The following is a 24,515-nucleotide window of genomic DNA, read 5'->3' on the forward strand; positions in this document are numbered from 1 at the left end:
ATTTCAGTATTCGATTAGAGCCTGATTCGTTAAGTCTGATCTACCGCTGACAATATACCGTAATTCGTTCCTATTTTGCTATCAAAGTTTCCGCTTACCACTTACTGAGGAAAATTCTGATTTTTGTCATCTTCTCTTGGCAGTTCAAGGATGTTTTGAGCGGGAAATTAAAGAAGCTGAGACTTGATTAACATCCACGCACTTCGTGGAGCAGGGCCTGAAAACAGCAACACTGGCATGCTTTACACGCGAGGTCACGCGCGTAGCTTAGTGTCCCACGAATTGTCTCATTCCATGTCGTGAAGAAACGATTTTTAAATCTGAATTAAGGATAACATAAGAGTTTAAATGCTTTAGCAGAGGGATGAAAAAAGAACTTTTCTCTCCATTAAGTTTGGTCTTTGCATGCTCAAAGAGCCCGGTAACTAATTCCTGCGAGGGAAACGCGTTGCGGTTGTAGCAACTCTTAGATATAAACAGAGTTGTTTGGTCAGTGACCTAGGTAGGATATCTATACGAAATCTCACCTACCATTTTTATCACTTTTTCCTAGTTCATTTTCTTCTCAAATTCCTTTTTCTTAGTGCAAAATAAGTGAACCAAAGTTCTCATTACAAGGCATTGCTTTGTCCCTCAAAACTAGAGCATAGAAACAATTAGAGGACAGAAGGAATCTAAACGCCCACCTCTCATTTCAACAACCGTATCCACGAGTCCTCAAATATTCGGGAAAAAATTCAAGCCTTTGAAAAATTCTTCTTCAATGCATCTCTAAGAGGACTGGCGGCTATCGCGTGCTCTATGTGGGAGCCCGGCAAGTCAAGATGACATGTTTTGCGTTGTCCTAAGGGTGCATGCCCCATTTCAGGGGCGGATACAGGGGAGGTGGATAGGGTGGATATCCACCCCCCCATTTTTCAGTAAAAAAAAATTCGAAATGTCACTTTATTTGAAATAGAAAATAAAGAAAGAAAGAAAAATTAGCTCTCGCTCATGTCTGGTTGTTGTTACGCCACGTTTCGTCGTCTGCCGCCACTTTTCGCGCAAAAGTTCGCAAGGAAGCCATTTGACAACGCCTAGTGAGGCGAAGTAAGATTCTGATTAGCTCATTATTGCGAAATTTGTAGGGAAACGTTCGCGCTTACCAACCCATGTGCTCAGTCGAGGCTCAGGTTTGATGGCAACCTCGTTCCCAGGGTCTTGTGGGTAATTTCCAAGATGGCGGGTCAACCCGCCATCTGCCATCCACCCCCCCTTTTGAAATCCTGGATCCGCCCCTGCATTTCATTTGAAGTTCCTGATAACTGCTAACCCATGAATTTCACTGCACCGCTCTGACCACCGAGTAAGATGACGGACAAAGTTGGTGTGCAACATGCGCCAGGAATATTGCTAAGATAGGCTATCTTAAAATACTTCTATAAAGGGAACTGAATTTTTTTTTCTGCTCACAGAAGAACGATCTGGAAAAAATCTACTGCTTCACAGGGAAACGACAAACGCTTTATTCTTGATGAATGTGTCGTTTTAAGTCCGATAAAAAGCATTTTGGAAAACGCAATTTTGAAATGTCCAATGAACACTTGAAGTCTAAGGTATTCAGTTCAGTTTAACTAATTGCATCGATTTCAGCACATTGGAAAAATACTGGATCACATTTCCCACATGACAATCGATATGAATGAAGAACACCAAAGCACTGCGATGCAAATAAAATTAAAGAAATAAACTAGCTCGTGGTCGAGAAATATAAATAGGCTTGTAACTGGATGGCTTTCGTTCCATGTCAAAAAAACTATTGGTCATTTTTTGTCTACTTCAGCGTCTTGTTCCTGATTATAGTAATAATTAATATAATAATAATAATAATAATAATAATAATAATAATAACCAAAATAACGGTAACAGTTATAGAAATTGGGGAAAAACTGACTGTCTTCAACAGGCTCACTCACAAAAATTTCTTGCGAAACTCAGTCAGGTCATCGTCAAGAACGCGCGAGTTTCTGCTAAGCGCTGAATAACAAGATTGCTTTATGTGAGTTTCAATACGTTAAACGTATTTTATTGCGGTTAAATTTCAATTTAAATTTAACGATGCTGGGCATCTAATTTAACTTAACATTAAATTCTTATTATAAAAGATTTGCACTATTACTACATTCTTATTTACCTAGATTTATAAAAAAAAAATCCCATCTAACCATATAAACACAGTTTAACCAACGAGATTAAAGATTCAACATGGAAAAACTTCTATTCTTACCAAACACTTCCGCTGACTCTAACACTTTTTTTTGGGGGGGGGGGGACTTTCCATTGTATACACTGATAACGGTGGTAATAAAATACAATTTTTATGGCGGTTTCGTAAATTACATCAATTCGCCAGCAACAATGTAATCAGGACTCGAAAAAATAATCAGCTATCATAAATGGCTACTTTTGTGAAAATCAATTTACAAGCTTTTTTTTTTACCAATTAACTTGTTTAGTATTACTGACAACCTAAGTCTACTAGTGTTCAGTATGAAAAAGAGATTAAATCGCCTTTCTAAAAAAATTAAAAATATAGTAGAAAAAGACAAAAATAACGCAGCAACCTGCCAACAGGCAATAAAAGAATACAAAAATATCGGCAACAGGGCTCGACTCTAATTTTTCAACTTAAGAGCCAAGTGGCTAGTGACAACTCAGATGTTACAACAATTTCAGTTTGTTTACTAGCTAAACTGGCTGAAGGAAATTGAAAAACACCAGCAAAAACTAAATTTCTACTAGCCTGTGGCTAGCTGGGTACCATTAGTGTCGAGCCCCGGGCAAATTGCCCTTTCCGTTTCTATTCTTTTAAAAAGTAGTCGCTATTTTAAGGCAGAGCGATCAATTTGGAGATCAAGAATTCGACCACAAAACAACACTCTCGCTGACTGTACTGAAATTTCCTGTTTGCTGTACAGCCAGAGCGTACCGTACGTTAATTCGCTGCTACATAAATCTGACTCCTAAGCAGCTGTTTTGGTTATGAAAATAACTCGGTTATGAGCTTGGACGTGCGTTTCAAAATCCTTTAAAGAAAGCGACAAGTGTAACTCAAAGAAAAAGAAAACCGCGAGCAAAGAAAGCGTATACTAAAACTGCTCATTGCCCAGCACATTAGACAGAGTTAAAGAACAGGAAAAGCATTGTTATGTATGTTAACCATAACAGTACTTTTCTGATAAGTCTTTTCGTTCTAAAAGTTTGTCTTTTAAAGCACCGCTTAAAATTCTGTACGTCGCAGAGGATCCTTTTTTCTGAGTCCAGTGTTTAAGCATCTCGAAGGCTTTATCGTTAGGGTTATCATACATCGCATCAATAGAATCCAGTTCACTTTCTGATACTTTAAGGCGTCTCCCCAGAGTTTTCCACTTCTTTCCAATATCTCTACCCAATCCTTCTAACTCATCCATTTCTGGTACGCCCTCTTTCACTATAAAAAGAACCTTTTAAATCATTTGTCTAGCAATCTAGCCCCCACCCCCCCCCCCAAAAAAAAAAAAAAAATCAGTGGTAAAGTCAGACTCAAACGATAACATTTCAATCACTCCAGACTCCTCTACAATCTAACAAGTGAAATCAACCGGTTCTACGCCCTATCTCACGAGATCTCATTACCCTAGCTGATATCGTGCTGGCTGTCAGAACCAAGTTGTCTCTCGGGCATAATGATCAATCACGTGTTTTGATACCGTACAACTTTTTTGATATTCAACAGAATAGCCGTAACTGGAAAAAGTTTGCTTGGAAAGTCTCACGCTTTCCCTTCTTTCACTTTTGTTTCCTTTAACAGATTTCGATGAACGCTTCAATCCTTTTTGGCGGACTGAATTTTGCGTGACACCGGTGAATTCTTTCGTTGCCTTTAACAGTTTGCGCGGGAAATTGACGCACAGCTCGCTAAAATTACCCCCCTCTGCGCATACCCCGCGTTTTACTTCTGCGTTACACAAAATTCATTAAAAAAAAAAACTTAAAATGGCTTTTAAAATGTGCACCACCTAAATAGGCGTTCAGTTACTTACCCTTCTTTTTGCTCTTTCTTGGTTTATTTGCCTTCCCTTTTTGATCGTTGACTGTTTGTGTGGATGTACCTGGGTGTTAAATTCAGAAGTGTCAGAAAGAACAGAACAGAGTAAGAAGACAATAATGCAACATTAAACCTCTAGTGTTAGTGTCTTAGACTAAAAGAAAAAAAAAATCAAACCAACAAACTTTGTACACTACTTCAAAACCGTAACTATCGTAGAGATTAGGTAAAGACCATAGTTGACAGGGCTAGACACTAACGGTAGCCAAATAGCGACAGAATAGTAGAAATTCAGTTTGGCTGGTGGTTTTCGATTTCCACAAACCAGTTTGGCTAGTAAATAAACTGAAATTGTCGTAACATCTAAGACGTCACCAGCCACTTGGCTAGTAAGTTGAAACGTTAGTGTCGAGCCCTGCTTGAAATGTTTTCTAAACGTACAACGAAACTAGAGATTCCCCATTGTGGTCTTCTCTGAAGTAAATCAAGAATCTGCAAAAGCTACAAAAAATGCAGGTATTTTATTGATAAATACATTTAAATCAGTCACCTCCAATATCATTCTCCCAGTCACTGCTTGTTTTTAAAGCTTGAGGTCTTACAGTTTTAGCGTGTGTTTCTTGACGGGTAACTGCAATTATAAAGATTTGTAATGATTAAGGCAAAAGTACTACTAATTCTCTTAAGAGTAATTAATAAAAAAAAGGCATTTTAGAAAATGCTCTTTGACATGTCTGCCTGTTTAAAAAAATAAATGACAAATTATCTTAGAGCTTTCATTGAACATAGAACATAAAACAAAGCCAATTACTAGTACATCACTTTGAATGCTTTGTCTCTATTGCATTATACGAAAGTGGAAAACATCTCAGCTGAAGATATCTAATATATGCTGTTGATGATCTGTTGACGACTAGAGTTCTAACTAAAATTACAACAATTCGCTTTTTTTAAGGAACCTGGAAGCAATATGTATACAACAAGATCCTTTACAAGGATTTACTCTGATTCAAAGTTACATAATTATAATATTATGCTGATTTTTATCAATAAGTTACCAGTACCTTTCACTTTATTCTCCTTGCTATTCATTCTTTTACTGGGTTGAGTTCTTGGCTTTTTGGCAGGTATTTTCTGGGATGCATCTGAAAAAAAGAGGTCCAGCATAACGAACTGAGGGCAGAAAATTGAATACAAAAACAGGCCATCAAACCAAAAGAATGCCAACATTGTGCCTGTTACTCAAATTTCATAACCCCAACAAACTTCATAATGTATAACAAAATTAATCTGAACAGGCATGCACATGATAATAATTTGACTGAGTGCTATTACTGAACTGAGTCAGTCAGTATTCTATCCTAAAACTGCAATATTGCTTCTTCATGAACAATCACGCAATGAGTAAAAAAATAATATATCTTCCAGGCTCTTGGTCAGTGTATGGGGAAATGGAGCCTGCCCTCTACTCCCTTTCTTGTCTCAAATGATCAAAAGCCTGGAACAAGCCATAAAAGAATGTATCAAAAATTTAAACCTTTTCCATTCTTCTCCTTTTCATTTGTCTTATTGGAAACTCCAGCTTTCTGATTTTTGGTGGTGGTTTTCTTGGAAACTTGAATAGACAATGTTCACAATGATTCAGTACTTAGAATGCCTCGTGTACAAAAAAAAAAAACTTATTACAATGGGTAAAACTCACTGATGGTCTTGTAAGGCTCATTTTATTTGAGAATAATCCATTTCACAGTTGTTAATAAAAGATTGAGTGTGTCACATAAGAGACAAGACACCCAGCAAGGTTCATAAAGTAATTATCAAGAATGTCACCCTCCACCTCATTCTTGTTGTTTGCCAACTAATTATGCAACTGTAAAATGGACCATTCAAGAACTTTACAATATTGAAAGTTAATTCTGAAACAAAATCTGGAAACTAGTACTATGCATTAACTGGCCACAAATGCATGACATTAGGTTCAGTAGGTCATCCCAGGTACCATGCACAACTACAGGGTAACTTATATCATTGTACAACTAATGTAAAACTTGCTTTTTTTTGGAGGCTCTTGAGATATCTCAGAGCTCTTTAAGAGCATATCTTTGACATGGGTCTTGCTGAAGAGACAAGGAAGCTAGATTTGAACATGCAGTGACACAAACACACACTTTGCCTTTAACAGCACTTTGTCCCCCTTAGGCAGGAACCTTCAGGCTACATGTCCAAAATGGTCAACTTCACACCTGCAGTTCCTGGGAAATATTACTGCACTTTAACTCACTCTATCTAAACAAATGATTGAAGCTTTGGAGTGGATTACAATAAAACAACATGTACACTATACATGTAAATGTACACAGCTCTACCTTTTGGTTTGGCTCTAACAGGTTTCCTATCTAAAAATCCAGAGTCCTCTTCCTCTGCATCACTGTCTGTGTCAGTGTCAGAGCTCCCATCAGATTCGGAATCTGTGTCATCAGTCTCTGAACTTGAGCTCTCTGAACTTGAGCTCTCTGAATCACTGGAGCCCAAATCCACTAAGTACAAAAGAAACTAAACTTTTAACAGACAAACAGTCAATTAATGTCTACCTGTGGTAATTTTGAGTCAGAATGAATTCCGTCTAATTTGATTTGACCTTATGAGACTGCATTTAAGAACAGAAGATAAATCTTTGACTTGGAGGAAGCAGGACACAACAACGGTGAAATGGCTGATAAATGGGACCCATTCACAGCCCTGACCACTGTGTACCCATATGAATGATTGCCAGTCAATATTTCTTTGCCTTGCATTTAAACACTTCAAATTTTAATTTTGTGACATTACTTAAAGAAAAATGATCATGTTATGCATTTACAACCCTGTAAGGCAGGTGCTTTTTCTTACCAGAAATCTTACAAAAATTTGATCAAAATTGGTGTCTCTACATCCATGGGTACAACTAAATAAAGGAAATGTTAGACACTTTGTTGTCATAAGGTCCTAACATACACCTCTAACAGGGATTCAAACTGCTGCTTGTGAAAACTAACATGAAACTCACAAATAACCCCTACAAAAAAAGTGCAAGGCTTTACAACAATGCATATCCTTGTATAATATGTACCTCTCTGTCTTTTTTGACCAGCAGTCTGCCTGTTGTCAGTTTCCATTTCACTATAAGAGCACTTGTTAGTAATTTTTTCTTTAAGTTATGTACACTTTGTTAACTAAAGATATTTTCAAGTTTTTTTCAAATTCTTTCCATTCAGTCTGCTTGCATTAAATTAAGAAACTCAAATAACATCTTATGAAAAAAGAGAAAAAAAGGTGCGCACTATCATCTTGCATTAAATGTAAAAATGGAGACAAACATCCTGTTCCAAGAGAAGAACTTAATCATGTGGGGGGTGGGGGGGAGGGGGTGGGGGGGTGCAGGGCAATGGCAGCAGCAGCACTTATTCAAGTAAATACAGCAAGTTCTTGTTTTAAAAACTAAACAAAAAACATTAAAATAATCTGTCACTCGTTTCTTAAACCACCACAAATGAATCCAGTTTTTGAGTGGAGAAAATATCCCCCTTCAACTTCATTCTTAGTTTGTGCATTCAAAGGCACTTGCTTTCAATTCCCTCAAGATATCAAACTGCAAATGAGTCATTACAGCAATTGTGAAAGAATTCATTGCATAAGTGATGCACTGGTGATGTGAAACTTATTCAAGGAGGGGAGGTGCTTTTTCAAGTAAATAAGTTAAGTTACATTTTAAAACATGAGTGAAAAAAACTCTTTTCACTTTTCATACACCACCATTCAAAAATTGAGTTCTATATAAATTCACACCCGAAAAGTATTAATCTAAGATTCTGGTCTTTTCATTGGGAGAAAACATGAAACAGCTGCTATAGAAATTTCACTTAACCTACCCTGAGTATCTCTTTTTATTATATAGATACTGATGAAATACCAGGATTTCTCCTTTTACAAAAAAATCATATCTTCACCTTGCGCAGTGAAGATACTACTTTTATCTTTCACGTGTGAGGATATTGGTATGGCCGTGGTACCAACATAATTACCCAATTACAATAGAGCTTCTTGCTCAGGCACATGGTCGGTTGATTCAAAATTTCATCAGAATCTATATCATAAACAGAACATTACATAACCGCTTGGAGATACGAATTTTATCTTCGAGTGCTGAAAGTATCTCTCACTCATTCGCTGCTCTCACTCGTGAGAGATACTTTCAGCACTCGCAGATAAAATTTGTATCCCCGCGCGGCCATGTAATACCTCTATATCATTATTGTCGTTACTTTGGTTATTATCAAAGTAATGAAAATAGGACTGAGTGGGGTCCAATTCAGTCGGTAATTGTATGAGTGATAACCAACATCAGACAAAATTAGACTACATGAGGTCCCATTACTGTTTAATCAAAACTCTGACAAAATTCAATAAATAAACTAGCCATTGGTTATAAATTTCATACAAAAATACAACAGTTTACTCTGCAAAATGTGCAACCACAACTCACAAATGACACACAGGAATGATGGGTACTTATTAGCGCAAAAATCAGGTTGGTACTAACCAGTCAGATTCAAGAATATTGTCACAGTTTTTTTTGTCATTATTATTGTTATTATCACTATTGCATTTAATTCGACTGGTGGAATGGGCCAAGAGTGTTGAGATATCACAGTCGCCTTGCAGAACTCATTAGGGACCTTAAGAAACCACGACGGTGATGCCAAGGAAGACTTCAATTTAAAAATGAATTTCTACTCTTAGTTAGAATTTCAAAAATGGCTGCAGGAGCTTACTGTCTTATACAGTGCCACAGCTCAACCTCAGCATGACATATAAAGTAGCCGTTGAGTTTCAAATGGAAATTAAAATAATTTGTTAGTTGACATTTTCATGTATTTTTCTTAAGTTGTTTGTAAATATTTTTGATGATTAGAGTGAATTATCGTTATCATAGTGTGTATTCTCTAGTTTTTCTTACATTTTTATTAGATATTTTAAGACATTTCTTTCGACTTTCAAGCATTTTATCATAATTTTTGTTATAATTTTTTGTGATTATGGTGAATAAAGGATGATATTGGTTTTTTTTTTTTTTAAAAATTTGTTATTATTATTATTATTGTTATTATTATTATTATTATTATTATTATTCATGCACATATTTATAAGGAAACAGGAATTTTTTTGTCAGTAGACTATAACATTGTATTTCTAGCTAGAGTGTGCAACTGTGTTTGGGATTAAGAACTTAATCAGTGATTAGAGGTAAAGCTTGTTTTAAATGGGAAAATAGAAACTCCTCCAGCCAAGAGCATTTCAAAGATCAGTTACCTATGTAATAGCCTCATTTTTCCAGACAAATTATGATCCTGAAGGATCCTAGCTGAGTTAGGGTAGATTACATTAAATCTCACCTTTCCAATTCCTCAAATGGCCAGTACATTGTTAGCTGAATGGGCTGAAATAACAGACTCAAATAATCCCTCAGCTGACAACAGGTTATCTTTAACCCACCGGCGGAACTGCAAATTTGATAATTCACATTATCACAATAGTTAAGCTGCACCGTGAGTTTGAACGCCACCAAAACACTTTTGACGTGAAAAGTGCTTGAAGACAACATCTCTTAGCGTTCGTTGAAAGTGTACGAAAGGGATGTTAGGTTCCAAGCTAGAGTTCGATGTCGCCATAGTAGTTACACAAAATGACGCATCAACCAATGCTAGGAGTAACAACTGATTTATTTCTCATAGTGAATCATATCATATACAGGTTTTTAGATAGGCGTAACTAGAACGAAACGATAATCATTTTAGGTATCCCATTGACACTTACGTGTAACACGTGCCGACGAAAAGTCAAAATTTTGGAGAAACCAAGAAGGCAAACACAATGCGCAGTAAAATTTTTAAAAATAAGCTTTTCCGAAAAACAAGCTCCAGTGAAAGAGGACTAAGTAAAGAACTTATTTCCGGCGAAAAAAGCGATAGGTGCATATTACGTTTTAATTCAAAAATCAAGATGAAAGATAAAAATCGCTAAATATTTTCGCATGTGTGAAAATAGGCATGTGGATCATATTTCAAAAGGGAATATGCAAATTTGTCCGTGAGTGAAGAGATCTCAAGTTTCATGGAATCTATCAATAGGAAGCAAGACTGAAATGGCCAAGAAATATTTCGGGACGTCAGATTTATTCAAAACAGTTTTTGATTTACTGTTATAAGTGAAAAACGTACGAATTTCTTACGTGTAAGAAGCCCACGCGGTAAAATTCATCATGCTTAGATCGTTGTTTACTTGCGTTCGTGGCCAGAAATTGCGCAGCGTTATGCTGAAAATTCTGAAAAAACTTTGATTTGAGGCAAAATCTTGTATTAAACTATACTTTTTGAACACATTGTTACTCAAACATAATATTTACCGGGCCATCGAATCGTCAAATTGTCGCCAGGCCCTGCTTGAAGTCCGAAAGTTCGGTTTTCACTTTACGTCCATAATTCGCATCGCCTTAGAGAATCGTAGTGTCGTTGACTTGAGAGCTTATTCTGTCACTTTTAAGACCTGGATATCCATTCTTTTACAAGTAGAGTATTCTATAGCATTGTTACTTTACATTCTGAATTCCACAAGGTCTAACTCGATCGCAAATGAACGAAAAATCCGACCTGAAAATTTTGAGGGTCGGCCGCGTGGACGCCATATTTTCAAATTTGATCATTTTGAGAAGACGCATAGACTGATGCCCCTCTAGTACCCCCTAAAGTCGAAAAAATATATGCGCAAACAACGGATTCTGATTGGCTTATTGATCTCCAAACTATAGAGGAAGTTTGGGGACAAAATTCCACTTAGTATGGGAGGTAGGGGGGAAAGCGTTCTCGCGCGAGGCGATCGCGAAGTTCGGGCGGTTACGGGCGGTTCAGGAGTCAATGGGGTATTTACCACAAAGGAAATTTGCAGGTGTGCAGTAGTGCGTTGTGGTGTATTCTAATCTGGAACAATTGTTAAGTAACTTAAGTGTGGGTGCTCGGAATATCCGGGCATGTATTCTAACAGGGGAAAGATTTTTGCATAACCCCACACTCTTCTCAAACAAAGCCGTATGGTAGTCACAAAGGCAATCTATTGCTTCCGCCATTGCGTTCATACAAGAACTGTATGGTAAACGCAGAACTGAACTGTGCGGAAATCTGGCGCTGCATCCTTCTCGCTAGAAATCGCTTGTTGGCATATTTACGTTAAAATATAGAACCTCTTATAATAAGTTTTTGGTTAATACGTTAGATGAATAAAAAGATCACAATCGAGCGCGCCATTTGAATTGTTTCACTGCGCGGTTTTAGAAGGGATAAGAAGTAACGATTGTACCAAAAAAAGAACGCCAGATTATTACAACAAAAATGTGGTGTGCATAACACTTACCCTTAAGACCTCAGTGTCGAGTAAAGAACCGTAATTTATCGAGGCTACAACGTATTAGAGGAAATATATATTGTAGTTAAAATTCATGGTAGTACTTTGCGCGCCAAAAACAAGTACTCGACTCTCCCTCTCCTCCCTTCAATATTCTAAGTCGAAGGCACCGGAAGTTACTGATGGGTCTGGCAAATTATTCGCACCAGGCCCTCGATACCTTTGGCCGGTGTCACAGTGTTTAGGTACTAGGGTATCCTTGTCTTTTGGGTATCCCCGCACCCAAAACACTAGTGAATTGCACTTGAAAACGGATATAGCACGAAAACACTAGTAGTGCTTTGGATACAGGGATACCCAGAACACTAAATGAGAATTAAACAAGAGACTGGGGCATGGTATCCTATTTTACTTGTCGTGGACAAATAGAGATTGTGGTTAGTAAAGAAAGGTGTTTAGAGAGGGTCCACAATAGGTTTGGCGGGATGCGGGATTTGGCTATTTTTCGTGGTGATATTCGGGATATGAGCTGAAAACAGAAGCGGGATGCGGGAATTTTAACAACCAGCGGGAGCGGGATTTCCTATTTTTATGGGGATGGGATTCGGGAATCGTAAGGAAAAAACAGCGGGATACGAGAATTTAGTTTTGTGTTGACTAAAAATTCATTAGCGTTGACTGAAAAAAAATGGTTCTTAATTGTGTATACCGCCTTTGTAGTCAAGCTATGAGTGTCAAAGGAAGTGAAGCCGGTCAACTTTTGCCCATTATCACTTTTTTGTGTTCGTCTTTTCCGGTTTTACTATTTTCTCCGTTTTCGTCACTCGGAAAGAGGTATCAAATCACTGAGGTTTGAAGTCAAGATCCTGCACTCATTCCTGTTTTGTTGACGGATTTGACCTTTTCTGCTTTTTCCTGGACGGACCTGGACGATTCTTTGGACTGAGCGTATGCCCGCACCAACTGTATCAAGGTATTCACCACTCTGCATGAACGGAGACCACTGCAGTTCTAGATGCAGTCGGAAAGATATACGAGGCTTTCTCCGTCCACGAGAAGCATGCAAAGTACGAGCTTTGCAGTCTACAAGATGCCTAAAAGGAACGTTGCAATATCTTCGCCGAAACGAGGCCTCGATTCGCGGTGAAATCCAAAGCCTGCCGAGGTCCCTTAATGGACCACAGGGAAATGTGGCTGAGAAGACAATAGAGTCTGTTTCATTGTTGCAGCCTGGCCTTTAGAGACTTTATTGTATTGTATTGTTGTATTGTAATCTTTATTTAGACACGATCAATTCATCAGCCTATAAAAATACATATCACATACGCTAAGATATTTAAAATTAAAACTACATACTATAACACTAAAGCTGTTTTCCGTGAATGCCGTGCGTTAGACTTAAAAAATGTCATTGATCTTACGTTTAAATAACCCCAGAGACTCTGTGTTCCTTATATCGCGTGGTAAACTGTTCCATAATGTGGCGCCATTGTAGCTAAAGCTTTTTCTGTAATAATTAGTGCGCGGTAGTGGAACATTAAGCTTATTTTCAGAGTCCCTGAGGTCATAAGCAGAGTCACGCCACGTAAACTTTGAATATAGATACCTTGGAGCTAGCCCGTGCAGACATCTAAACATCATGGTGGCTTTATGGATTTCCTGCTGACGTGCAAGATTTTTCCACCCTAAAAACTCGAGTAGCTCAGTTGCATCAGCATCATAGTTAGAGAATGTCAACACACGGGCTGCTCTATTCTGCAATTTCTGCAGTTTGTCTCGTAGCGTTTTCCCACAGCTACCCCAAACAATGTCACAGTAATCAAAGTGAGGTTTTACTCAAGCTTGGTAGATGAGATGTAAGGTTGATGCTGGGATCAGGTGCCTAATTCGCTTTAGGGCCCCGATACCAGAGGCGATCTTTTTCGTTAGTTTTTCGATGTGACTATGCCAATCGAGTTTATCGTCTATTATTACACCAAGCGATTTTGTAGCTGAAACCTGGCTCACTTGAGTATTGTTCATTCTAATTGTTGGTGAAGCTGTGAGAGTATTCAGTCTCTGCCTCGACCCTATTAGCATGAATTCGGTTTTAGTCATGTTCAACGTGAGTTTGTTCGCTTGTAGCCAGTTGAAGACGTTTTCTAGGTCTTCATTTAGACAAAACTGAACGTTCTCAAGATTGCTTCCCGCATATGTGAGGTGCGTGTCATCGGCATACATTCTCGGTTTACAATTTGATAAACAATTTGGAAGATCGTTGATATATAATAAGAACAATAATGGACCGAGAATGGTCCCTTGAGGGACGCCGCAAGTCAACGAGTAGCTACTGAATAGCGACCCGTTGACAGAGCATTTTTGTGTTCGGTTTTCCAAATATGACTGAAACCATCTGAAAGATTTTCCATGTATACCATAATAATTTAGTTTCGATAGAAGGATCTGATGATCAACAGTGTCAAAAGCTTTTTTCAAATCTAGAAAAATGACTCCATTGATTTTCTCGTTATCAATATTATATGCCCAAGAATCTGTCGCTTCCAACAAAGCTGTTACAGTTGAATGATTAGCACGAAACCCTGATTGGTTTTGACATAAAATATCGTGCTCTTCCAAATAGGCATATAACTGTTCATAAACTATCCTTTCAAACACCTTCGCCATTATTGGAATCACCGATATTGGGCGGTAATTGTTAGCATCACCGCGGTCACCTTGTTTATAAAGAGGGGTAATCCTTGCATATTTCCAGTCGTCTGGGAACGTCCCTTGGCTAATAGATTGATTGAAAATATCACATATCGGCACACAAATGAGATCAGCAGTTCCCTGATAAGCCTAGCAGATATTTTGTCAAGGCCTGTTGCCTTTGACTTGTCTAGTTTATTTAAAAGTGAAAATACTTTAGTTGGATTGGTGGGTTGGAGCTTAAACCGTTTATCTGTTGCGGTAAGATATCTTTGATAGCTACCACTATCACAATTTATCTCACTGGCAAGTTTTGGACCAATATTAGCAAAGTGGTTATTGAATTCGTTTGATAGCTCCAACGGATTAGTTATCGTTAATCCGTTCACTTTTAGTGACGCCACTGGCGTTTTCCCAGATTTTCGAGAAGTTAGCTCGTTTATAGTCTGCCAGGTCTTTCGGGAGTCGCTGGTTTGCTTATTAAAACTATTTTGGTAATAAGCTTGCTTAGCTGAGCGTATTTGCTTATTGACTATATTTCTTTGTTTCTTAAATAATACCCAATCGTTAGGATCATTTGTCTTGCCAGCTTTGATTTTTAATATGTCTCTATTATGCATAAGGTCTTTCAATTCAGAGGTAATCCACGGAGAACTCCGTGAACGAACGCGCATCGTTTTCAATGGGGCATGTTTGTCAGCGATAGCCAGAAATGTACATTTCCATTGCTGCCACATCACGTTTGGGTTGGAAGACTCGTATACATTATCCCAACATTGAGATAGAATATCATAACGAAACTTTTGGCGATCGAAATTTCGGAAATTTCTGTATGTAATAGAATTATGTCCGTTAGACATCCCATTCAGGGAAAGTTTTCTATATACATACACCATGCTATGATCACTTATTCCGATATGACAAACTCCCGAACAAGCAATCTTATCCGAGCAGTTGGTATAGATTAAATCAATTAGAGTTGATGAGGTGGGTGTTATCCTCGTCGGTTCAGAGATAAGCTGCTCGAGTCCGTAGACATTAGCAATACTCCTTAATTTGGATGTGTTATTGTCATATCGAGTCGTGATCATGTCACAGTTCATGTCTCCCAGTACAAAAAATTCTACATTTTCACCATCCAATCTCCCAATTAGGGATTCAAAAGGTGAAAAAATGCCAATAGGAGAGTCAGGTGGTCTGTACCAAGTAACAATCACAAAAGATTTTGAATTTGGCTTATGGATTTCCAAGCAAAGATTTTCTAGTGTATCCATGTGTAGGTCATTTCGTACTGTAAAGTTGATTGAAGTTTTTACATAGAGGCATACCCCTCCGCCGCATTTTGTTAGTCTATCGCGGCGAACTATTTCGTATCCCGGAATATGAACTTCTTGATCTCGAATACTCTCGTTCAGTTTCGTTTCATTTATGGAAACAATATCGATATCATTGTCTGTTAATATGATTCTTAATTCGTCTATATGAGTAATTAATTGATTAATATTGAGTGATGCCATTCTAAAACCGCGCAAAGGAGGCAATATTGAGACAGATTTTTCGGCCTTTTGGTTGTTTAATTGATCCCGCACGGCATTGACGGACAGCACATTATCTCATTCTAGGTGCGATTTAAAATTATTATAAAACTGCTCATTACCTTTAAAATTTAAGTGCAGTCCACCTTTGTTGAGTCCACTATGAGATATGTTCTCATGATGGATTAATTTCCATCCATTTTGATGGCAGAACTTCTTTAGATGCTTGTTGGCTGTTTTCACTGCCTGGTCCAGCTTATCTTTTCTGCATACAAGCTCCGACAGCGTAACTGTAGTATCGCAGGTGCTCTCGATCTGTCTCGCGAGATCCACAATCGATTCCGCAACAGCCTTTGGTTCCCTGGTTTTAAGATCATTAGTCCCAATGTGTAAAATCACTTCATTGGGCGAAGATTCCAGATTTGGCTTGAGATAGTGATTCATGGCCATTGTCGTAGCGCCCGAGAAAGGCTTGACTATAACCCTGTGGCCAACTGCTTTTCCCAGATCTTTTCCAGGTATTCTTGAGATCATCGAATCTCCTATGAGCAGGGTTGTGCGCTCTTTTGGTTGTTTTTCGGGTTCGGATTCTTTTCCTGTCAGGGTGTTATTAGGACCTCCTTTACCTTTCGATTTCTTTCTTTTGTTCTTTGATTTCACAATGAAGCCTTGTTCTTTGTTGGCGCAAGGTGTTGACTCATCCATATTTTGGACAATGGTATGTTCATTAGAGGTGTTACTCATTGAACGGCATTGAGTAGCTGCTTCTCTCGATACGATTTGCAATGCAAAACTTAAAGAATCGCGTTCTTGGACTAACTTTTTATTCTCTTCCTTCAAAGACAGAATTATCTCCCTAAGTCGAGAATTTTCGGATCTCAGGTCTTCCTCGTTAGGTTTCTCTTTTATATGAGCCCATATGTTGAGCACTTCAGATTTCAGACAGTCCAACTCCTCTTGTACTGATTTGGCATTCTTGTTAAACGCCGGAGTAGAAGCTTCTTCATTCACGAGAATAACTGAGTCGTCATCAGCCGGTATCTGGAGTAGCTTCTTCAGTTTGGCTTTCATTGCTTTTGTATCCGGACCTTGGACTTGAAGGGTACCGGTACTGTTAAATAAAACCAGCGTGATTGTCTTCGACTTCAAAGAATTAGACCTTTCAGAGGGACTCGCGGTTGCAGAAACTTCCAAATTTAGGACTTTCGAACAAAATTCCTGAAGTTGTGTTAGGCTCCCTTTCCACTTGAATAGACTTTGTTTGTCGTCCCAATGTAGATATTGGTTTAAGGGAGATGAAGAAGGTTCAGTGGCAACAAATTCGGCGGAATTCGTGGAGCCTTCAGATACACGTCCGCCAATGGGTTATACTTGGACCAACCTCCTGAGTTGCATGACATTAGATGCAGAGAATTGTCACTCTGTGGTCCATCAGAAATCACCTTTATGGACTGCCCTTGAATATGCCAGGAATTTCGGAAACGCTGTCAAGGAAAGTGTAAAGAAGACAACAAACTGGGCGGCATTTTATTATACCAACCTAAAGTCGTGGTATCCCGTTCCAGATCGCGCAGCGGCACTCATTGAAATTTCATTAGCAACACAACTTTCACCAGGGGTAAGAATTGCCCAAGACGCCCAGCTTACGAGGGAATGGGCAGATACCTTTGGGGCTGCAGTTCGTCAATAAACCGTCCAACAAGAAACGACCATGGTTAGGGCTGGAACGCTCCCTGATTTCTTGTACGAGAAAGAAGACATTGTGCTAGGGGAAAGCGTTGACCTAACATGAGATGTCGGCCTTTCGGCTGACGAATGTGATACAAATAGCAATGCGGAAGAAGAAGAAACCGAAGACCAAGTAGGAGAAGGATCTGAAAGGGTCGCCACTTTGGGTGGTGAAGCAAACTTCCTGCTAGGAAGGGTGTCCGCATTTCGTCGTGACAGCCTCCCGGCAACCGCCTCCCGGTTAGCTCAATTGGTATAGCGCTGGACTGTTGTGCGGGAGGTCGAGAGTTCAACTCCGGCCGGACAAACACTCAGGGTCTTTAAATAACTGAGAAGAAAGTGCTGCCTTTGTAATAATATCTGCAAATGGTTAGACTTTCTAGTCTTCTCGGATAGGGACGATAAATGGAGGTCCCGTCTCACAAGCCCTTATATGTGATAAAAATTGTGGGACGTTAAAGAACCCACACACTCTTCGAAAAGAGTAGGGCACGTAGTGCCCGGTGATGTGGTCTATCTTTGTGTAGTGTCTAATCTAGGGTGAATTGGGGAGGGAAGGTGAGATCAATACATGGACTGAAGTGGCTGCATATTGCGCCTGATGAATTCTGACGTCCGATCTCACCTTAACTGATTGTAAAAGCGCGACTGATTATCTATATAGGAGTTTGCGCTATATAAATGTTAAATTGTTGTTGTTTTTGTTGTTGTTCGTCGTGCTGTTAGAATTAATAGCAGGTTTATGTTTTCTTAAAAGAGACCAGTGTGTTTATATACAATTTCCATGTCCTAAACTCATTGTAAACAATTGACAGAATTGGCTTCATCGCTTGATGGAAACTAGCAGCAAAGCAGTCCAATCTTCGTAAGACAGACAGATAACGTCAGTCTATCTAATTTCAAAAATACTGGACTTGAAGTATCGAGGTAAACATGTACCGATGCGAGGACCAAAAAATAATGAAGCAAAACAGAAAATAAAGTTATGGTCGCTAATTGTGACGTTGAGAACCTGGAACATCAAAACTGACAATTGATAGAAGGTAAGTCATAACACCTATTTCAATGATCAAGCAAAACAGGTCAAAAATCTCGTAAAAAAATAGGGCGGGATCAGGATCCGAGCGTAAAAAAGGGCGGGATTGTGAAGAAAAAAAGGCGGGAAAGCGGGATTTGAGAACCCCTATTGTGGACCCTCTTTATATGTCGTGAAGAGTCTTGGAGTGAGCGATCACTCCACAGTTTTACAGCCATTTCATAAAGACTAAATGCTAAATGGTTCGTTTAAGGCCAACGGTGATCTGCAAAATACAATGCTAAAGATTCCACTGAAAGATTTCAAAATTCAGATCTTGAACAAAATGAATACACTACGTATATTTCATACTCAGGGTTTATATCTTATTACATTTCAGACATGAGAGCTGCTAAGTAAATAGTCAAGTTATCTATGCTAAAAAGAAAAACTAAAAAATGGCAAAATGAAAATGTCAACATTCGCGATTAATACAAAAACAAAAACAAGCTTAATTACCAAAACATGAACTAGTACTATACAAGTTTCATTTCCCAATCATGTATGTTACAAACGCTTAGCACATTATTGCAAAAATAATTGCTCTAAACAAGCAATTTTATATCTATTTTTGAAGACAGTAGTTGTCTCCATCAAAATAATGCTAAAAATTGTCCAAATTTATTTTAAAGAACTTCTCTCTTGAGCCGACTTATGATCAATTCGAAGCTCCAACATTTCCTTTATCTGTGTGTGTCACCAATGGATCCAATCAAATGTGTGTGTAAATTATTCAGCTTAACACATTTTGTTTAACATAAAATGTTGTGCAATGGTGCAAAAAGGCTATTAATTGATAAATAGATGTTAATCAAGTTAAAGTCACCAGATTCTTACAAATGATAACCATCTGGAATTTATTGGTGATTGGCAAAGTTATCTCTGCTTTCCTAGTGACCATCTAAAACTAACTGCCAGGTTATGGTTTGAATATCTAAGAGATATTATTTAATTTATAGCAATACTATTCTGCAAAGTCCTATATCGCTCGTCAATTTCTTCGATTTCACCTACCTCAATTTTCAGTCGACGTGCCAGTCGATCCCACCACTTAATACCAAATATTTTTTACAATACAATGAGGGTAAGACGTGTATGTGATCGTTCTGCACTCTTTCTCCTCTACTTCGCTCTCTACTGGACCAACCAACCATTTCTGAACGGAAGACATTACAGAAGCTATGAATCTACAAATTGGCCTCGAAAATGCGACCCGAGACTGAATATTCTGCCTCCTAGAAGGGATTTTTTCTATCCATCGTCGCATTTCTGTTCGACCTACAAAGCTGCCGGAATCTTGCTTCACAATACATCTAATTACTCTAACAAAGATGTCTTGTTCACAATGATCATCTCACATGGCTGGATGAATTGCTGTACAATCACTGGTTCGCTTCTGCACAGGAATTTATCAAAGCGGCGCAGGATAAAAAGACACAAAAGACCATTCTTTTATTATTCCAACAGCCTCGCCGCTTTCAACATGGAACTAACTGGCGATCTTACATTTAAACTAAATCCCGGACCCTCTATGAACAGAACAATACCGGTCATTGTTTCATCGCAAGCCAAGCGCAGCCATGCATTACAGCCAACCACTGTGTTACACAACGTCGCCCTCGGCTCCAAAAATTGCTGTCCCAGAGGAGTGAATTGCCACAATCTTATCAGCATAAGATGCTCAAAGCAAAAACTGCAGAATAGATTCGTACCCATCGACTTCTGTTTGTTGAATACCAGATCGATCAATAAGAAGGAACTTGCGATCAAAGATTACGCAGTTGACAATAACGTGGACATTTTCGCAATGACTGAGACATGGCTGAGTAATAATGAAAACTATAATTTTTCCATCACCAAAGTCTGCCCCACTGGATACCAGTTTTATCACGTTCCTCGGAAAAACTCACGAGGGGGAGGAGTTGGTCTCCTAATAAAGAAACGCGTGAATGAAGGTTACGAAACAAACCCAAAGAAATTTCAAGTCTTTCGAATACCTGGACATCGAAACGATATGCTCCACTGGGTCTACAAGAATTGTTACCATCTATAGACCACCTCCATCTAAGGCAAATCAACTAAATAGTGCTCTCTTCTTCGAAGAATTCTGCATTCTCACAGAACAGTTAGTTGTGTTCCCTGGTAACCTACTTATAGTGGGTGACTTCAACTACCACGTGGATAATATCAGCAATTTGGATACTGTCAAATTTAACAACATCTTAGAATCGTTCGGCCTAGTCCAGCATGTAAATGGACCCACCCATAAAAAGGGCCACACCTTAGACCTGATCATAACTAGAGCCGAGGACGAACTAGTTAATAGCACTGAAATACGGGATCCCATGCTGTCCGATCACTATGCTGTACACTGCAAACTTCGTCTAAAGAAACCACCTCTAGAACAAAAGGAAATTAGTTATCGAAAACTGCGCTCGGTAAATATGGGCAGTTTTAATGATGACCTAAAGCAGTCCGACCTTCTATCAACTAGCACCCCTGATCTTACAGGTCTCATTGAAAAATACGAAAACACACTGACGGAAATACTTGAAATGCATGCCCCTTTAAAACGACGCCTGATAACCCTCCGCCCATCAGCACCATGGTACCACGAGGGTATTAGTAATGCTAAGAGAAAACGCCGGAAGATGGAGCGCCGCTGGCGATCATCAAGACTGTGCATTGACAGACAGATATATGTCGACCAGTGTCGGGCTGTGAATAAAATGCTTAAAGACGCAAAGGCTTCATACTACTCATCTATTATCTCAGAAAATGCATCAGATCCAAAAGTGCTTTTCGACGCCGTTGACAAGCTATTAAACCGCAAAGTAGAGAGACGCTATCCGACCGCATCCTCAACGATTGAGCTTACGAACAAATTTGCCGACTTTTTTGACAAGAAGATAGCAACAATAAGAACAAAGCTATCCAATGAAGCAAATACCAGTACCCAGTCCTGGGAAGCAAACAAGAAGCCTTGTCATGCCGAATTCAAAGAGTTCAGAGTGATGTCGGAGAGAGAGATTGAGCGTTTTGTAGACAATATCGGTAAAAAATCCTGCGATCTTGATCCTATACCAGCATCTATTCTAAAGGAATGTAAATCAGCCCTTCTACCTGTCTTAACTAACATCGTTAACATGTCGCTCCAATCAGCATCAATGCCTACTGCACTAAAAGAAGCAGCGATCAAACCGAAGTTGAAGAAGGACAACCTGGACTCTGAGGATTATTCAAATTTTAGACCTATCTCAAATCTGAAGGTCACAACAAAGATAATTGAAAAGGCAGTTTTTTGTCAATTGAGCGATCACCTACGTGATAATGATCTAGAGGAATCTTTTCAGTCTGCGTATAAGCGTTTTCACAGCACGGAGACTGCCCTCTTGAGGGTGCAAAATGACGTTCTCTTAGAAATAGACAATCAAAAATGTGTTGCCATGCTATTGTTGGACATGTCTGCGGCGTTTGATACAGTCGACCACGATCTACTACTAGAACGAATGGAAAAACGCTATGGAGTAAAAGGAAATGTGCTAAAATGGTTTCGATCCTATCTCCAAGACCGAAAACAGTTTGTAATAATTGATGGAAACAAGTCAAAGACGAAAGAACTTCGGTACGGTGTTCCCCAGGGATCAGTACTTGGTCCGATTTTATACTTATTATACACTTCACCCATTGGGGACATCATCAGACGGCACGGACTAAACTACCATCTCTACGCCGACGACACCCAGCTCTATCTCCCTTTCAAGCCCAACCCAGCCGAACAACCCAGTTCTATAGCAAAAATAGAGGCATGTGTTTCTGAGATAGACTCATGGATGGTGTGCAACAAACTGAAACTAAACAGAGAAAAGACGGAGCTATTGATCTTGAGGGCACGACACCGTCCACCCCCATTAGTAGAGTATGTTGAGGTGTCTGGTGAGCGGATCGAGCCATCTCCCTCTGCAAGAAACATTGGAGTTACCTTCGATGAGCACATGTCATTAGATAAGCATGTCACCAGTACCTGCAAAGCCTGCTTCTTCCACCTTAGAAACATTAGCAAGATAAGGGACTGCCTATCTCTAGCAGATACTGAAAAGCTAGTTCATGCATTCATTACATCTAAGCTAGATAACACCAACTCGCTACTATACAGACTGCCCAAATTCCTGATAGATCGCTTACAAAATGTCCAGAATGCCGCAGCTCGTGTCGTCACTCATACAAGAAAGTACGACCATATCAAACCTATCTTAAAGCAGCTGCACTGGCTCCCAGTTAGCCAGCGCATAGATTACAAGATACTACTTCTGACCTACAAAGCGCTCAACGGCCAGGCCCCTAGTTACATCACTGAACTGTTGAAGCCTTATGTAACGACCAGAAATCTGAGGTCCTCCTCTAAAAATTTACTTAAAGTACCATCTGTTAAGCTAGCAAGTTATGGTCATAGGTGTTTCTCTTTTGTAGCACCGACTCTATGGAACTCTCTTCCAAAAAACATAAGAGTGAGCGGCTCGCTATCACATTTTAAGACCTGTATAAAGACATACCTTTTTAACAAATTTTATAATTAGACTACTCCTTACTGAGCTATTTAATTATATAAGTAGTAAGTTAGGCCGCTAGATAGTTAGCTAGTAAATTAGTTGATTAGTTGGTGAGCTAGTTAATTGGCTAGGAAATTAGTTAATTTCAATATAAGTTTCAAGTTTTTACTCTCATTATTACAGACTACCTTATTAGCTAGTTTCTTTTACTCATGTTTTAGAGATTTTTATGGTTTTTTTTAATCTTATCGGTCCGATTTATAAAATTATTGTACAGCGCTATTGGATAGTGATAGAAATAGCGCTATATAAATACTGTACTATTATTATTATTATTATTAACTTTGCCAACTTTGTAGGTCATCATCACTTACTGGCTCCTCTTAAATACAAACACAAATTAAGAATTAATATCAGCTAAGTGCTAAAGATTACTAGCTTACTTGTTACTTCTGCACCAATCAATTCAAAACTTCAACATCCCCCCCCCCCCAGTAACCCACAGGCATTCAACCATTGCTTGTGCCTGAGGGTTGGGAAATATGAACCTTGCCTGCTGCCGGGGGTGGGGTACTTGAACTAGCTGGAAGCATCAAGTCGTTTTAGTGGAATACAAGTGATATATCTTTAGAATGGGAGGTGTTTTAAGGTAAATAGTGAGATTGTGAGATTGGCCTGGGAAGGGGCGGTGGATATTGAAGCTTGAATTGATTGATGTTTTATTGTAACTCGATGAAAATTTAAAAATCATTTATTACCAATAATTTTTTTTTTGGGGGGGGGAGCCAAGGGCTTTTGTTCTGCCATGCCAGAGGAGGCAGGGTGGCCAAGTGGTTAAGATGCTGGGCTTGTAATCTGGTGGTCCTGGGCTCAAGCCCTCCACCTTGCTTTTTACAGGATTGTACTAGCACTACCAAATAAAAGAGGCTTTTATTTGGTAGTGCTAGGACGTTAAGCTGAAACACAGCAAAACGGCCTCAAATCGCGACAAGAACAGTACAGACTACTCTGTATGAAGAAAACCATTTTGTTCCCTCAAAATATGGCTGGTACTTATTAAATATGAGGTTTTACCTTTTTGCTAACCCTGGAGTTTAAAGCATTGTGATGATGGATAAACAACAATCCAGTGAACAAAATAAAATACTCTATAAAACGAACTCGTAAAATATACTGAACCTTGCATAAGAATGTAGCATTTTTAAACAAAAAAAATCCACATGAAGTGAATGATCCTCTATTTTGATTCTGAGCAATGTGTATTTTGTAAGAGATTAGTGCCTAGTAAACTCTATAAACACTCATAACTTTCCAAAATTTCCTCGTAAGGATGCTTAGCTTATCTAGAGAAATCAATAATACTTTGAACTGCAGAGTAAAGATATTAATTCAGATAAGATCTTCACACTGTCAGAAACATAACAGAATATTAACCCTCT

At 38.8% G+C, this 24,515-nt stretch overlaps 4 protein-coding genes across 12 annotated transcripts in view; 1 reads left to right on the forward strand and 3 right to left on the reverse strand.

Annotated features, from left to right (window-relative positions):
• Positions 1–215, reverse strand: part of LOC111337037 (uncharacterized) — a 15,883-nt gene extending 15,668 nt beyond the window's left edge. For 2 of the 6 annotated variants that reach the window (XM_088733685.1, XM_088733710.1), the window contains exon 1: positions 99–215. The gene's annotated coding sequence lies outside the window, so the exon portion shown is untranslated. The remainder of the gene's footprint in view (positions 1–98) is intronic. The other 4 variants (XM_088733696.1, XM_088733690.1, XM_088733705.1 and 1 more) reach the window with 3 other exon arrangements.
• Positions 216–2,033: 1,818 nt separating this feature from the next.
• On the reverse strand, positions 2,034–11,660 carry LOC111337052 (uncharacterized). Of its 4 annotated transcripts, none has more exons than XM_088733834.1 (9): positions 11,510–11,660; positions 9,499–9,606; positions 7,176–7,225; positions 6,433–6,603; positions 5,604–5,681; positions 5,131–5,211; positions 4,617–4,697; positions 4,062–4,130; positions 2,034–3,469 (listed from the first exon to the last, which is right to left on the reverse strand). In XM_088733834.1, exons 2-9 carry the CDS (start codon positions 9,525–9,527, stop codon positions 3,195–3,197), a joined length of 834 nt encoding a protein of 277 aa, XP_088589960.1. In that variant the 5' UTR covers positions 9,528–9,606; positions 11,510–11,660; the 3' UTR covers positions 2,034–3,194. The 4 variants fall into 4 exon arrangements, with proteins under 4 accessions (XP_088589960.1, XP_088589956.1, XP_088589951.1 ...); XM_088733830.1 differs by lacking the exon at positions 11,510–11,660 and adding an exon at positions 10,509–10,826; XM_088733825.1 differs by lacking the exon at positions 11,510–11,660 and adding an exon at positions 10,335–10,826.
• A 4,081-nt stretch (positions 11,661–15,741) lies between these two features.
• Positions 15,742–16,794, reverse strand: LOC148743195 (uncharacterized). Its single transcript, XM_088750365.1, has one exon. It carries the CDS (start codon positions 16,792–16,794, stop codon positions 15,802–15,804), a length of 993 nt encoding a protein of 330 aa, XP_088606491.1. The 3' UTR covers positions 15,742–15,801.
• Positions 16,795–20,475: 3,681 nt separating this feature from the next.
• LOC111346981 (putative RNA-directed DNA polymerase from transposon BS) lies at positions 20,476–23,103 on the forward strand. The gene has a single exon (XM_088750372.1). It carries the CDS (start codon positions 20,476–20,478, stop codon positions 23,101–23,103), a length of 2,628 nt encoding a protein of 875 aa, XP_088606498.1.
• Positions 23,104–24,515: the final 1,412 nt, after the last annotated feature.

The sequence above is a fragment of the Stylophora pistillata genome, chromosome 1 (assembly GCF_964205215.1).
Source record: "Stylophora pistillata chromosome 1, jaStyPist1.2, whole genome shotgun sequence".
NCBI classification, from domain to species: domain Eukaryota; kingdom Metazoa; phylum Cnidaria; class Anthozoa; order Scleractinia; family Pocilloporidae; genus Stylophora; species Stylophora pistillata.